This window comes from Bactrocera tryoni, unplaced genomic scaffold, assembly GCF_016617805.1.
Source record: "Bactrocera tryoni isolate S06 unplaced genomic scaffold, CSIRO_BtryS06_freeze2 scaffold_11, whole genome shotgun sequence".
NCBI lineage: Eukaryota > Metazoa > Arthropoda > Insecta > Diptera > Tephritidae > Bactrocera > Bactrocera tryoni.
The window spans coordinates 21,206,044-21,223,248 of NW_024395824.1; the positions used below are offsets into that span (position 1 = coordinate 21,206,044).

Consider the following 17,205-nt stretch of genomic DNA (forward strand, 5'->3'; position numbering starts at 1 on the left):
ATTTTTGAGATATTACAAATTTTTGAACTTAAATAAAAATATCTCGAAAACTATAAGTTTTTTATTTTTATTTTTTAATCCTGAGGTGTTTCCCTATCCATCTGTATCATCAAATCACGGCGCCAAAAGAACCCTAATATTGCCATTACATTTATGTGAAACCTAAGATTTATCTTGATTCCTCACAGGAAATCCAAAATAGTCTAAATCGAACTATTCAATAATCAGTGGTGTGGAATCTGATAGTTGTCGGAATCAGAATTGAAACCGATAAAAAAAGTGCCATGAACTCAGATATTATTGGTTTGATGTTTGAAACAGGATTTTTATTGGTTTGAGTGTAATCGAAACCAATTTTATGGGTTTTGATATCAGATATAAGGCAAGAAGACAATCGCTAGCAAATTTGAATATGGCGTTGTAATTTCTGTGTGCTGTTAGACGGTTGAAAAAATGCAATTTATGAAATTTATTTATTTTGTTGTACGAATTAATCAACTTTACTTTTAGAGGGGAAAACGTAAGAATAGAACACAAAATACCATAATAATTGAATTTATGGAAAAAATTCAGACATCATAAGAGGATTTACAAATCGCAATTAAATGCTTATAGATTCATTATGGCAGGAATTATCGGAATCCTGTAATGCTGCAGGTCCTCCACATAAAGACACCGGGCGGAAAAAGGTAAATAAATAACTTGTTTTTATGAGTTGCTAACTGACGCTGCAGGTGTTGTCGTGCGTGAAATTATGTAAGAGTTAATATTTAGTTTGAAAAATTGTTTCACTCTGAGTATTGCAAAACCAATAATCATGACACTCACAAGTGGCCTTATTTAAGAAAAAAGAAAACAAAATAAATTCTTATACATCTATTAAATATATATAAATAAAAAAGAAATTTAACCCTATTTTTGTGAGTATTGATATATGTATATTAGGGCGGGTCGATTTAAACATCGCCCTTTGCTCTAGAAAAATCATATTCTAGGGATCAAAATAAGAAACTTTGCCGAAGGAACCATACCTCTAAAACGAATTTTGATGTCCCCCAATTTGGGTCGAACTTTTGGGTAGGGGCAAGTTTTGAAAAATCCCACTTTGACCCATTTAGAGTGCTCTAATCGAGTCCAAATGTATGACCGACCCCCACTAACTTTTGACGGCCGATCCACCCATGCCAGTGGCATACCCCCTGGAACTCCCATGGGGGGTTCCCCATACAATAATTTCAAAAAATCACCATTTTTGGCCTTTACATGAAAAAATCAGCTAAATGGCTATGTTTTTTCTCTATTTTTATTTATTTATTTATAATAATATCTATTTTTTCTCTTAAGAAATTTATTTAGTCAGAACATATGTAAATGAAAAAATTAATTTAAGTGAGTTATAGAAAAGAAACTAAAAAAAATTATTGTTTGAAATCTTTTTTACTTTCAAGTCTGGGCAATTTCGCACGGCTCTCTAATGTCGTCGCCATAACAGCTGGTTTTTTAAACTCTAAATTCCATTGGCTCGTCAACATCAGTTCGATAGCGTAGAATTTGCTTGATGGCACAGTCGCGCTTTTCTTTCCTATCATCAAACAACATTGATAAGAAGATATTTTCCGAATGCGCATAATATGAATTATCTTTAATTACTTGATTGACAATTTTGCGTAAGCGAGGTTCTAGAAATCGTGACCAACCAATGAACATGAAAAATAATGCACTGCCGTACACGACAGAGCTGTAATACTTGATATTGAAGTACATTGGCACATAACATTTAATTATAAATTCAACCAGAATTCTTAAATTTGAATTTAAATCGCAATAATCTAGCGGCCTTGGTGAGCCACCGAGAATGTACAATTTTCCCTGGTTTGATGTTAGCCAGATCCACCGGAACCACGCCGCTAGAAATTGCATGGGCCATGTCGTATAAGTACTTCGGTGGAAAATTCTTTTTTTTCTGGAGCAGGGGGCATATTTTGCAACTCAATTTTCTGGAAGCCGTCCACCACCTAGAAATATATAATAATTAAATAATTAAAAATGGTTGACAATTATAATAAATGAGTGATAGCAATAACTTACCGGAAGAGTTTCACAAGTTTCGATTTCAGTTTTCCGGTTGCCGATCTTGGTCCAGTGCTGGTTGATTTATCCAAAGCTTCAAACAAATGCCGAAACGGAAGTTCGTTGAAATGTAGAAGGCAAACAAACCAATGCAATGGTCTTTTTAACAGCAATTCGAATCGTCGTATAATTCCACCGTGTAAGCCAGTGTTTGTTAGCTCACCGTCAGTGCATATTCCAATTAATGTATCCAGTGATATATTTTTATCGTTGAAAAAACCATTTCATTTGGTTGTTTTGTATTCAGCGGTTTCATGTTCCAGTCTTACGTAACCAATTAATTCAGAATTGGGTTCTCTCAAAATAACAAGATGAGGTTCTTTTACCATCCTAGTATGATACTTCTCATCAATTTTATCTATCGTTAAAGTATCATCTTTTCTGCCATCGAATGAAAACGCTAACAAATTGGTATCATCTAACCGTTTGCGAAGCACTTCTTGTCTGCATTTCTCTTTTTCTCTGCGAACTTTCGATTTATCCATGATGAGAGGTTTCCCATGCTTATCTTTAATTTTAAAACCTTGCAAAAGAGCGGTTCCCAATGCTGATGCTACTCTGTCAGGCACACCAAATCTATCACAAACCAAGGCAAAGTTAAAACAATCGTATCTCTCTGTGGATTGTGAACTTGTGCTTCTATCCATATCTTCTTGAACCGGTGGAGGTGCGTATGTTGAATCATCGGGATCTTGGTATGTTGGCATTGATGATATAGACGTTGCTCCTTGCTCTTCAGTTTCCATCATAAATGCATTCATTGTTAGTCTTCTCTGATTATGTTGATCGTGCATGAACCCTTTGAGGCGTTCGGGAACCCAGCCGCATGCAAATGGAGCTGCCTTCAAATCGCATTTACATGTTCCAATGTAAAAAATTGTTTCCAGAGATTTTACATACTCTGTAAATTGTTGGGCGTTGTTTATTCTCTTGATTTGCTCTTGATACTTGTCAAGCAATTTATTCAATTTATTACATACACTTTTTTTCAGCATTATTTCCATACCAAGTTTTTTCCAAATTCCAATCAACTTATCTTGTACTTGAATAGTGAACGATTTATGGGAAAACTTTTTTTGTTCTGTTTTAGCACGTTCGCTTAAGTAAAAATATTATCTGAAGACATCCAGATGGGTTGGTAAATTAAGATCAGTCAAATCAGTAGACACACCAAAAACAGTAACATCATGCTTGGGTATATGACTCATTGGGTTTTCGATAGTTGTTAATGTAGTTGCTTCATCTTGCGGTGTAGAGGATGGTGGATTCATTGTAAGCTTTTTGATTTGAAATGGTCACATCACTCATTATTTTTGTTGAAATACCATAGTGGTTATTGCTTTAGTTCTCCTCACTTTCAGAGGTAATAAGAATGAAATGGTAATTTCAATTCTATTTCAAAATTTGCCCCTACCCAAAAGTTCGACCCAAATTGGGGGACATCAGAATTCGTTTCAGAGGTATGGTTCCTTCGGCAAAGTTTCTTATTTTGATCCCTAGAATATAATTTTCATAGAGCAATGGGCGATTATTTTGCCTCCCCACAAATCGACCCGGCCTAATGTATATGTTATTTCATGAAACTCACAAATATATAAAAAACACCGAAAAATAAGGATTATAGAAAAGAGGCGATAGTTCAATATCAAGAAATAAAGAATTTTTAAAGCGAACAAAATAATTTTACAATTTTCAAAATGGCAGTGAATAATTTTACTGTAGCCGATACAGCTACACAAACCGCAAATTTAATAACTGAGCTCAGTTGAGTAACAGTTGAGTAAAAGAATTAAAACTCTAACAAATGCGGCACATGTAGCTGAGTATGAAACTCAAGGAATTAATGATTCCATAACATGTGACGAAAATTTAGACATAATAAAGTCTTTGCCAGAATTCTCCGGTAAATCTTATGTCAGCTGGAGGGAAGCTGCACAAAATTCGATGAGCCTATATACATATTGAAGGTAGTAGAAGGTATTTTGGAGCACTGGCTATCCCCCGAAATAAGATTGTAGGTAATGCCAATGATATGTTAACTAATCATGGCACAGTTTTGAAGTTGGAAGCAATATTTGCAAGGTTAGATTTTGCTAACGCCGACAGACGACCAATTCACGTAATTGATCAAGAGATGAGTGTTATGATATTTCAGATTTCAATTCAGATATTACAAAACAATTAAATATCAAGAATCGAGAAACCCCGTTAAGAACTTTTATAACTGGTTTAAATTACCCCCTAAACCAAATGCCATTTACATTAACACCTACCGATTTGCCAAATGCTCTTGCTAAAGCACAAGAACGTAGTTCAAATCAAATACGATCACAGTTTGCTTTGCAATTTACTAAAAACAACCACGAAATTGGTTCACGAAACCACCCTCAAGTTAACCGAAGGTATCCGAATTTTCAGAATAACTTAAGGTACTCTCAAACGGATAATAATTCATACCAAATGTATTCCAATCACCCAGAACCCATGGAGTGGGTTAATCAATCAATCCAATTAATAAATAAACACAGTCCTGTGCAAAGAAACCAACCACATGTTAGGAGTAACAGGTATAATTGGCAGACCAATTATCCACCAACAAATATGCCAAAAGGGTCAATTGAAAGTGCACAAATAAGCACACAACCTCAAACAAACATTGAAAGAATCAATGATATTGGTGAGAACCATTTTTTAAAGGTAAACTCCGACTTGCCGTATGTTATTAAAACCGATACAAAAACTAGGCGAAACTTTAGAATTGTCATAGATACGGGAGCAACCAGCTCATATATTCGGTCTGGAATTTATGATAATAAAAACATTTTAGTAATTAAGAAGAGGGCAAGAACCATTCATGGTTCGACCATAATAAAACATTTTCACAATATCAATCTGTTTGGTATACACGAAAAAAGAGACACTAATATTTTAAAAATAAATAATTTCAATATTACCGATGAAAATAATTTCGAAGAATTTGAAGAAAAATATAAAAACAAAGGTAATTGAAGTTAAAAATATTAACATCCCACTGCTTAGAGAGGATGTTGTCAAAATAATAAATAAAGCTCATCAAAACGTGAACATAGATTTACATTTTCGAACAGATATTAAAGCAGAAATTAGAACTGAGGATGGCAAACCTATATGGTCCAAACAATATCCTTACTCTATATCTGCAAATAATTTTGTTAATAAGGAAATCGAAAGTTTATTCGTAAAAGGGATTATACGACATGGTAAAAGCCCTCTCGTTTGGGTCGTTCCAAAAAAAAGGCAGGTTCGGCTTTAGCATACCATCCCACGATTTCAGGGTTAAATGTGGTATGGTAGGATAGAGCTGATGCTCCTGATTAAATAAATTTATTGCCGCCGCAAACTTATAGTTTTCGAGATATTTGCATTTAAAATTGAAAATTTTGCAAATTTTATCTTGCAATTTCTCGATTTCTCTTAATTATTTATTTCATATTATGCACTTTTTATGCACTTACACTTCACTACATTGTTTCTACATATTTATTTTTTAGTAATTATGTATTTAGGTATTTGCTTAAAGTAAGCATTCAATATTTTACACAAATTTCATTCCTTCAACAATAACAAAAGTATTCCGTGTTGACAGATAGTAAGTGTTGCCATAATTACACATTTATCAAACGAATAAAAAATAGGTTTATATCCCAAATACATAAATTATTGCCGCAAAATGCAAAAAGGAGTTTTACTCAAAAAAAACCTGACACTCCCCGGTGTTGGATCGGCCAGGGTAATTTTTTTTTGAAGCGCGGCTGAAGGCCGCCAACGCAAAAAGGAGTTTTACTCAAAAAAAACTTGACACACCCCGGTGTTGGATCGGCCAGGGTTATTTTTTTGAAGCGCGGCCGAAGGCCGCCAACGCAAAAAGGAGCTTTACTCAAAAAAAAACCTGACACTCCCCGGTGTTGGATCGGCCAGGGTTATTTTTTTTGAAGCGCGGCCGAAGGCCGCCAACGCAAAAAGGAGCTTTACTCGAAAAAAACTTGACACACCCCAGTGTTGGATCGGCCAGGGTTATTTTTTTGAAGCGCGGCCGAAGGCCGCCAATGCAGAAAGAAGTGGGACGCGAATGGACTAATGTTTATCCTGGTGTTGGATCGGCCAGGGTTTTTTTAAGCGTGGCCGAAGGCTGCCAATGCACAAAGGTAATCTAAAAGTTATGTTAAATAGGGTATATCATCCTCTTTAAACTACATTTTCTATAACGGATATTGTTAAAACTAAACAAAGTACCGTTCTTTTTGTTGTCCGTTTTGTCAGTATCTTCACATTTATCATTTCCGCGTTTCGCCTTTTTAAACTACATCTTCTATATATATAAAATTAAGTGGCAAAACTTCCTGTTCGCATACTCCTCCTAGACGGCTTGCCCGATTTCAAGAAATTTTCAGGGGTGATTGGGGTCTGTTTGGAGGGTGCACATAAGAAATTTAAGGTGTGTATCATTGCACGTTTTGCAAAAAACAAAAAAAAATAATAATACATCCCGCCTATACAAATTCTCATGAAATTGTTATTGTTTCGTAAGTGCTTCCATGCGGTTTGCAAATACACTGTTGGTGGGTCTTATTGCATATGCGTGTGTGGGTAAAATACATAGTTTAAGATGTAGTTTTAGGTTAATTTTTCAATTTTTATTTATGTACTTCAAATATGCATACTCTAGCACGACCACAGGGGAAAACACTAATTACCTTTTTCGAGTTGTGTGAAAACGATGAATTTGCAAGAACATTGCTATATTCCGAAATACCACAATATTTGACTTGGAATCCATCATCGAAAACATTTCTACGACGAAAGCAAGGGGAGCGTGTTGACGGTTATCCAAATGTCCGTAAACCCGATGCCATAAGACGCATTTACACCATCCATCCGAACAACGCCGACTGTTTCGATTTGCGTCTGCTATTAGTCAACTTGCGCGGACCAAGATCATTTGATGATTTGAAACGGTCAGTTGTGTGCGACTTATCGTGAAGCATGTCCGCGATTGCATTTGTTAGAAGATGATATGCATTGGGACACCGCACTTCATGACGCATCACTCACATCTCATCCAAAACAATACAAAAATACGCGTACTATTCGCCATAATAATATCTACATGCCTTCCGTCAAATCCGCAAGAACTGCGGAATAAGTACAAAGATTGCATGACCGAGGACTTATTAATTTTGGCGCGTAATCGAGCATCGGACGCAGACTTGCTATATACATTACAAATGTATAATGATGCTTTGATATTGGTTGAAGATCTCTGCTTTACAATTGCGAATAAGTCATTAGCGCAACTTGGCATAACTGCGCTCAATCGTTCAGCGATTGATATGCTTGACCATGAGCTTCAATGTGAACAACAATACGATTGCAATGAATTGCGTGCTTTCATACAAGCTAACATTACCAAATTGAATATTCAGCAGAAAAATGCTTATGATAAGATTATACGAGCGGTTGACAATAACGCCGGTGGATTCTACTGGTGGTACAGGGAAAACGTTTCTGATCTCTTTGATTCTTGCCACTATACGGTCACAGCAGAAAATTGCGCTGGCAATTGCTTCGTCAGGCATCGCTGCTACTCTACTTGATGGCGGCCGAACAGCACATTCTGCATTGAAATTACCGTTCAACATCCAAGTCGTTGAAACACCAACGTGCAACATATCGAGGAATTCAACAATGGCAAAAGTTTTGCGAGGAGCTGGAATAGTTCTATGGGATGAGTGCCCAATGGCTAACAAAAAGTCATTAGAAGCATTCAATAGAACAATGCAAGATTTACGCCAAAAGCAACAACTTTTTGGCGGAGCATTAGTCTTATTATCCGGCGATTTTCGGCAACTTTGTCAGTCATTCCTCGATCAACTCCTGCCGACGAAATAAACGCATGTTTAAAATCGTCAGTTTTGTGGAGACATGTTCAAAGGCTGACTCTTACCATCAACATGAGAGTCCAATTGCAAAATGATCGATCCGCAGCGGCGTTTTCGAAGCAGTTGTTGGAGATTGGCGAAGGCAAAATAGAATCGATGATACCGGTTTGATCACATTGTCGAACAACTTTTGTACACTTTTACAATCGAAAGAAGAATTGATTGAAAGTGTATTTCCGAATATTGTTCAACACTATCAACGCCACGATTATTTAAGTGAACGCGCAATATTGGCACCGAAAAATGTACACGTCAACGAAATCAATTTTTCCATTCAAGAAAAACTGCCAGGAGAAGCTACAACATATACATCGATAGTTACACATATACCAGAGCATAGTTAAATTATGGAGGGAACACTTCTCCAGCCTGCTGAATGGCAGTGAACGCACAACACCAGGAGAAGGAGAACCCGATTCCCCAATCGATGACAATGGAGCAGACGTTCCATTACCCGACCATGAAGAAGTTCGAATAGCAATTGCCCGCCTGAAGAACAACAAAGCGGCAGGGGCCGACGGACTACCGGCCGAGCTATTCAAACACGGCGGCGAAGAACTAATAGGGAGCATGCATCAGCTTCTTTGTAAAATATGGTCGGACGAAAGCATGTCCAACCATTGGAATTTAAGTGTGCTATGCCCAATCCATAAAAAAGGAGACCCCACAATCTGCGCCAACTACCGTGGGATTAGACTCCTCATCATCGCATATAAGGTTCTATCGAGCGTATTGTGTGAAAGATTAAAGCCCACCGTCAACAAACTGATTGGACCTTATCAGTGTGGCTTCAGACCTGGAAAATCAACAACCGACCAGATATTCACCATGCGCCAAATCTTGGAAAAGACCCGTGAAAGGAGAATCGACACACACCACCTCTTCGTCGATTTCAAAGCTGCTTTCGACAGCACTAAAAGGAGCCTTTATGCCGCGATGTCTGAATTTGGTATCCCCGCGAAACTAATACGGCTGTGTAAACTGACGTTGAACAACACGAAAAGCTCCGTCAGGATCGGGAAGGACCTCTTCGACCCGTTCGATACCAAACGAGGTTTCAGACAAGGTGATTCCCTATCGTCCGACTTCTTCAACCTACTCCTGGAGAAAATAGTTCGAGCTGCAGAGCTAAACAGAGAAGGTACCATCTTCTATAAGAGTGTACAGCTGCTGGCGTATGCCGACGATATTGATATCATCGGCCTCAACACCCGCGCCGTTAGTTCTGCTTTCTCTAGGCTGGACAAGGAAGCACAGAAAATGGGTCTGGTAGTGAACGAGGGCAAAACGAAATATCTCCTGTCATCAAACAAACAGTCGTCGCACTCGCGGCTTGGCTCTCACGTCACTGTTGACAGTCATAACTTTGAAGTCGTAGATAATTTCGTCTATTTAGGAACCAGCATTAACACCACTAATAATTCCCGTCTGCTATATGGTGCAGAGGCTTGTGCGATGACAGCAACCGATGAGTCGACGTTACGAGTTTTCGAGAGAAAAATTCTGCGAAAGATTTATGGTCCTTTGCGCATTGGCCACGGCGAATATCGCATCCGATGGAAGGATGAGCTGTACGAGATATATGACGACATTGACATAGTTCAGCGAATTAAAAGACAGCGGCTACGCTGGCTAGGTCATGTTGTTCGAATGGATGAAAACACTCCAGCTCTGAAAGTATTCGACGCAGTACCCGCCGGGGGAAGCAGAGGAAGAGGAAGACCTACACTCCGTTGGAAGTACCAAGTGGAGAAGGACCTGGCTTCGCTTGGAATATCCAATTGGCGCCACGCAGCGAAAAAAAGAAACGACTGGCGCGCTGTTGTTAACTCGGCTATAATCGCGTAAGCGGTGTCTACGCCAATTAAGAAGAAGAAGAAGTGTCGGAGCGTCAAAAAGCCGTGGTATCGTTAAGCGAACCAATGTGCTTAAAGCGTCCGAAGTAAAGTCAATGTGGAATATTGGAAAAATAATCCAAACATTTGACTCTAAAGAGAAGTGTATTTCCTTTGCCGAGGAACAAGAATTGATTCTAAAAGGTAAAATTTGCCGGACGCATAAAGTGCCAATGACGCTCTCGTTATATAAAAGTAGCACTGTTGGGGTGTTTCGATGCCGGAAAGGGGTTTGTCGGAACAGAACTGCGTTAGCAAGGTCGAGCGATACTTGGTTCGACAATTTGAAAATCCCACTTCCGCAGGTATTTTATCTAATGTATGCATGTGTATCTCATTGGTCGCATGCGGAAGTGAGGAAAAACAGTTTTATCAGGGAACCAGTTATATCTAGCGCTACTATATGTGACTGGTATAATTACTGCCGCGAAGCCGTAGTATTATACCAGGTTGAACATCAGGTAGCGGTAGGTAAAATTGGTGGCCCTGGTAAAACTGTTGAAATAGATGAAAGTAAATTTAAGAAGAGAAAATACAACAAAGGTAATAATAAAAATATAATTTTTTTTTATGTTTACTAATATATTTTTTCTTATTTTAGGGCGGAGAGTCGAGGGCCACTGGGTTCTTGGAATGGTTGAGCATGGGAGTGACGACCTTAGGCTGGAGGTATGTCCCGGCAATGTCAGGTCTGCTGAGGTGCTCATACCTTTGATAGAGAAGCACGTAGCAAAAGGCAGTGTTATATGTACTGATTGCTGGAAAGCATATGACTGTCTGGCCAGTCATGGGTATGAGCACCGACGGGTTAATCACAGCGACCCCGATAATCCGTTCGTCGCCGAGGACGGGACCCATACTCAACGCATCGAGTCCCAGTGGTGCGTAATTAAACGTTTTTTCATAAAAGACAATTACAATAACAGCGAAGATTTTTCTAATTTAATATTTGAATATATTTGGAGAAAAAATATTGCAAATAATCATGATGATCCTTTTGTTAAATTATTAGATGCAATTAAATACACATATAAGCTTTAAAACTTTTTTAATACAATGGAAAATTTATTTCAGATGGTATTTGTTTCCTGCATTTGAGTTTTTATATTAATTTTTATTCGTTTGATAAATGTGTAATAATTATATATATTCTTAATCAGGAGCATCAGCTCTATCCAACCACACCACATTTAACCCTAAAATCGTGGGATGGTATACTAAAGCTTCCCCAAAACGCATAAATGAAGATGGTAGTCCGAAATTGAGACTGGTTATCGACTTTAAAAACATTAATGAAAAAACAATTGCAGACAGGTATCCAATGCCTAATCCCGAGGTGATACTTTTTAATTTGGGAGAATCAAAATACTTTTCCACAATAGATTTAGAGTCTGTATTTCATCAAATATTGATGGAAGAAAACGACCTAGAAAAAACAACATTTTCTGTACATAACGGAAAATATGAATACCTTAGAATGCCATTTGGACTTAAAAATGCTCCAAGTATATTTCAGAGAGCAATCAATAATATTTTACATGAATGTATAGGAAAATTTTGTCACGTACGTATATGTTGACGACATAATAGTATATTCAAAAACTCTAAAGGAACATATATCTCATTTGAAATATATAGTACAAACCCTCGAAGATGCCCATATGAAAATACCTATAGAAAAATCAAAATTTTTAGAAACCGAGGTTGAATTTTTAGGATACGTTGTATCCATAAGATTATAAAAACTGATCCCAAAAAAGTAGAAACAATAAAAAATTACCAATATCCCAAGACGTTACGATAACTTAGAGGATTTTCAGGATTAACGGGATACCACAGGAAATTTTTAGGAAATTATGCAACAATAGCTTAACCACTAACCAAACACTTAAAGGAAGAAAATGGTAAAATATCGCAATATATGTCCAAAAAAGCAATTATTAATCTTGATCAAGAAGGAATTGTTGCTTGTGAAACCTTAAAAAGAGCGTTACAAGAACAAGTTGAATTAGCTCAACCAAACTTTGAGACAAAATTAATTTTAACTACTGATGCATCTAATGTTGCTGTAGGTGCAGTTTTATCCCAAGAAGGAAGACCAATAACATTTATTTCAAAGACACTAAACTCTACCGAACAAAATTACGCAACAAACGAAAAAGAATTATTCGCCATAGTTTGGGCATCAAAGACATTACGCCATTATCTTTATGCACACGGATCATCAAACATTAGCATTTGCAATGTCCCAAAAAAATCCGAATTTTAAAATGAAGAAATGGAGAGCTCTCATTGAGGAGTTTTCTCCAAAAATAATTTATAAACCAGGAAAAACAAATGTAGTTGCTGACACATTATCAAGACAAGTATTAAATAATTTAACAAGTTCTTGTGAGTCGAGGGACTCAAGTGATTCACTAATAGAAACCCAACAATCCGCAGAAAGTAACGATGAGTATCAAATTCATGAAACAAAAAAACCTTTGAATCATTTTCAGCAATAGATGGTAATCAATAATGGAGCAAGAATTACTGTCTTAGAGACTATTTCTTCTTTTAATAATAAACGTTTTTTAATTGAATATGACAGACCAGAAAATATAATTGGTATTTTAAAAGAATATATGAATCCCAAAGCACATAGTTATAGGAATATTTTGCACACCTGAAGTGCTATATGCAATAAAAACCATTTTGAAGGAGACATTTGCCACGATAAAATTTCTATATACTAAACTACACCCTAATGATATATGCAATAAAGAAGATCAAGGAACGATAATTGAGCAAACACATAATAGAGCGCATAGAAATTATAAGGAAAATTTGGCACAAATTAGGCAGCAATATTAATGATAACACAATTTAAACAGTATGCAAAAAATTGTAGCATATGTAATAGTAATAAATATGAAAGACATCCGAAACTAATTCCAATAGGGGAAGCACCAATACCAAAAAAAGAGAGAGAACAACTCCATATAGATATTTTTTTCGCACAAAAGCTTAAATTTCTTACATGTATAGATTCATATTTCAAATTTCTAATCGTAAAACATATAGAAGACAAATCAAATTTAGAAGAAAAAGTTTTGGAACTGTTACAAATATTTCCAAATGTTTAAAATATATATGATAATGAACCAGACTTAAGTACGATACAGTTCAAGTCTTTAATGGAAAGAATAAATGTACAAATTTGTGTGACACCCCCCCCATCTTCGAACGAGTCGGCATTTTCGCATTATTGCTGATTGAAAGCACATCAGCGTCATTCCAACAAATGAATGACGATTCACATTGCATTTGCTGAAAAATGTCAGATCAACCCTGAAAATGACTTTTCGAAACACCACAGAACACGCCGTGCTCCGAAGAAATATGAGGATAATCCAGCAACTGCTTGTAATTTTGATTTCCAGACATTTTATAGAAAAGAATTCAAAATTGTCCTCGAAAATTTCACAAATTGTATTCAAGATAATTTGCAAGAAACTATGTCAACCTTCAAACCCATTCAAGAGATATTCAGGATTCCAGCTAACAGAAGTAATATTACAATAGAATCTATACAATTTGTTGTGCAATTGGAACCTAAGTTCTTCAGTGAAGGTTTAGATTGTATTTTTGCTGAAACACAAATTCTTTTTGATTCATGTAAAGAGTGTAAATCTTTCGATGACATTTCTATAGTAGCGTACAAATTGAGAAAGGTCATTCCTTCTGCGTACAAAATTGTTCATTACATAATGACTGCTCCTGTCACGTCAGCTTCATGTGAACGTTCTTTTAGTAAATTGAAATTTGTTTTCAACGATTTGCGTACAGCAATGGGTATGAACGTTTGAATTCTTTGATGCTGCTTTCTTCTTCAAAGGATAAAGTAGACGAAATCGATCTGCGCGATGTTGTTGGAAAATGGTCAATGTTGAAATATCGCAGAGTGAAAATATAACTCAGAAATTTATATTTTTTGCAATTCAATTTCTTAAGAAAATCTTGTTTTTTCCCGCGTAACTCGTCGCTGAACAATATATGTATTTTATATTAAGAGAAACATATTAAATGATGATTATACTAATATGTACAATACTTATTTCAGAATAAAATAATGAATTATGCTATTATGTTGTCAAATTTCTCCGTAATACCTTCTCAGAAATGAAGATATCCTTATTTTATATACATCGTTACCCACTCGAAGTGTTACCTATTCAAACGACTATAATTTTTTAGTTTGATAATATTTTTATTGATTCCAATGACAAAAATGTATGAAAATAATCAAAAATTTAGAATCCATTCACTTTAGCTCGATATGGCCACCTTTTGCCTTGACTATGGCCTCAAACGGTCAAAAACGAGTTGCATGCTGCACGAATGTGAGCTTGTGGTATTTTGGCCCATTCACGTACAATCGCTTTCTTGAGCGCATCCATACTGGTGTATTTTTTAGTCCGCACCTTGCTCTCTAAAATGGACCAGATGGAAAAGTCCATCGGATTTGCGTCTGGTGAATTCGAAAGCCATTGTGTCGACGAAATGAAGCGTGGAACATGATTTTTTAACCACTCTTGGTTAATTCTCGCTTTATGTGACGGCGCCGAGTCTTGTTAGAACGTCCATTCTTTCCGGCCGAAGTGTTTACGTGCCCACGGCTCTAAAGCACCTTCCAAAATATTTTCACGATAATAAGTCGCATTTACTTTGACACCAGGCTCGATGAAAACGACTGGAGAGCGCCCATCAGCGGTCACGGCAGCCCATACCATCACTTGCGATGGGAAATTACTTCGGGTGGCCATTCGTAGGCTTAAATTCTCGTACGTGCGTTCGGTCAAGTAAACACGGTCATTTTGAGAGTTTATGAATTGCTCAATAGGAAATTCTTCTCATCAGAAACACAATGTTCTGGAAATTCGCCACGTTCGTGCAAGTGTAACAACTCCTTCGCTCTTTCGAGTCTAACTTTTTTGCTGCGGTGTAAGATTGTGTCCTTTTTGGAACTTGTAAGGCTTGACCTTTAGCTCATTTTTCAACAGTCGTTGCATTGAACTTTGCGAAATTTTCAGCTCTTTAGCCATTTGATTGCCACTTCGACGTGGATTTCGTTCAAGTCGAGCCTTCACTTTTCGAATCATCTCAGGTGATGTTGCTGTTTTCTTATGACCACCTCCATGGCGTTTTGCGATGCTGCCAGTATCATTGTAACGATTTATAGTGCGATACACAAACATTTTGTTCACTTCGAGATGTTTTAGCTGACGAACAATTGCTGCTTGTGATTTTCCAGCCAAATATAAAGCAATCACACTATTACGTTTAAATTCCATCACGTATAACTTTTTTTTCACACGACACAGACTAAAATGTTTTTGTACGCTTGTAAACAATGGAATGATTTGTTATTGGTGTAAATTTAAGCGCGCTGTCATTAATAGTGTGGTAGTTATAGCAGTTTGAACTTGGTAACACTTCGAGTGGGTAACCCTGTATATTTATAAACATATACATTAAATCGGCAAATTCTTGAAATGAGTCGGCATTTCAAAGGGACTCACCCCCCCATGATCTGAATCCTCGCGACGCCCCTGAATATATATTTAAGAGTCAAATTTAAGTCAAAATGGTACTGTTCAAATTGATAGTCTAAAGCAGTGTTTCCCAAAGTGGGCGATAACGCCCCCTTGTGGGCGATGCAGGTGTCAAGGGGAGCGATAAGAGACCCAGAAAGAAAATGGGGGCGTTGTGTAGAGGTCTGGGGGTTTTTTGTAATTTTATTTAGCTAGGAGGCGTCTTAGACAACGACTACATGAGCTCTCGACTCTCAACAACAACTTGTGAACATCAACTAATATGAATTAAAAGATTGCTCAAACTTGGTTCTATATTTCTCTCCGCGTAGTTCATATATCTGTCCTATTTTATTGAATATAGAAAAAATTAAAATCATGTCAATCGGTCGCTCCGTTTCATAACGGGGCACCTCGACAGGATAGAATTTATAGAATACTAACTGTCAAACGTATTGCTATTGCCATTGCCGAATCTGTATGTGGGCATTTGCTATCATAATATAATCATTTGCGCAAAGGTGTAGGGTAGGTATGTAGGTTCGAGCTGATGTAGCGCATGCTTTGAGCTCTTGAATAATTTATTTTATCACTTGCGAAATGACGTCGGGTAGGTAGCTGACGTAGCGCACGTTTTGAGCTTTTGAACTCCTTAAATCTTTAATGTGGAAAATAAAAAAAGGATCTTTATCCATTCTTACAAATGTATTTCTGGGAAAAATAAGATAATACGAAAAGGAGAAAGACGTAACGCAGCTTGCATATCAAGCCTCCCCAGAGATTTTAGAAATTCCATTGAATAACTCACGGCTTCGAATTTTTCGCAACAAAAATTGGGCGTGCACTCAAGCAATGGTAGTTAAGATAACTTGGATAATGTTGGCATAAACATTCGTGCTTCGTGCATTTATTGTCAGACATATAAACCGAAGTGGGATTGTGGTGTTCGCAAGGTCCAAGAACCATATTGGTGTCAGCCCACACCAAATTTAGCGTAGGATTCAAAGTTTGATAAGCATCCTATTTATTTCAACTTAAACGCACAATTTAACATACTTTATGCGCAATAAAAGAATTGTATTCAATAGCTTTAAATATGAACTAAATACTATTTTATTATAATGGACTATTCGATGCAATGAAAACTTTATAGCCGGTATTAGAACCCAAGTGATTAAGGTTTCAACTTAAGCGGCTATACCAATGTGACACTTTCAAAAAAAATTCTTTTTGTTTTTTTGCTTTTTCGATAGTTTATATATTCAAAAATATCCTGTGAAATTCGCAAGGTCGTATCTTGAATAGTTTTTGAATGGCAGCGTTCTAAACAGCGCCCGCTCAGAGGTGCAAACATATATAAGTGAAACTTTAAACGCGTTTTTCTCGAAACGACAGTTCCTAAATTGCTAATCTAATCATAACTCAACGAGAAATTGACCGATCGACTTTAAATTAAAACTGGGTATAGTTGAATACATTTGCTATACAATGAACTACGATCTTTTTGATTGGTTGAAAATTGTCAATTTGGCATTAAAACAACGACCATTTTTCCGTAAAAAACTATTTTTTTTTTTTAAACTTAATTTTTGATATTTTTCAAAGATCGTAAATCATTGTATAGAAAAT

The 17,205-nt window shown here is 36.7% G+C and overlaps 1 protein-coding gene across 1 annotated transcript; it reads left to right on the forward strand.

Annotated features, from left to right (window-relative positions):
- Positions 1 to 10,059: 10,059 nt before the first annotated feature.
- On the forward strand, positions 10,060 to 11,244 carry LOC120779859. The gene is made up of 3 exons (XM_040112216.1): positions 10,060 to 10,546; positions 10,605 to 11,032; positions 11,164 to 11,244. Exons 1-3 carry the CDS (start codon positions 10,060 to 10,062, stop codon positions 11,242 to 11,244), a joined length of 996 nt encoding a protein of 331 aa, XP_039968150.1.
- The last annotated feature ends 5,961 nt before the right edge of the window (positions 11,245 to 17,205 follow it).

Bases quoted from the DNA above. Each gene is read 5' to 3' on its own strand.
- LOC120779859 (XM_040112216.1), top strand. From the start codon at position 10,060: ATGTGGAATATTGGAAAAATAATCCAAACATTTGACTCTAAAGAGAAG. The intron at 10,547-10,604 runs GTAATAATAAAA...TTCTTATTTTAG, and splicing joins GAAGAGAAAATACAACAAAG to GGCGGAGAGTCGAGGGCCAC. The intron at 11,033-11,163 runs TATAAGCTTTAA...ATTCTTAATCAG, and splicing joins TAGATGCAATTAAATACACA to GAGCATCAGCTCTATCCAAC.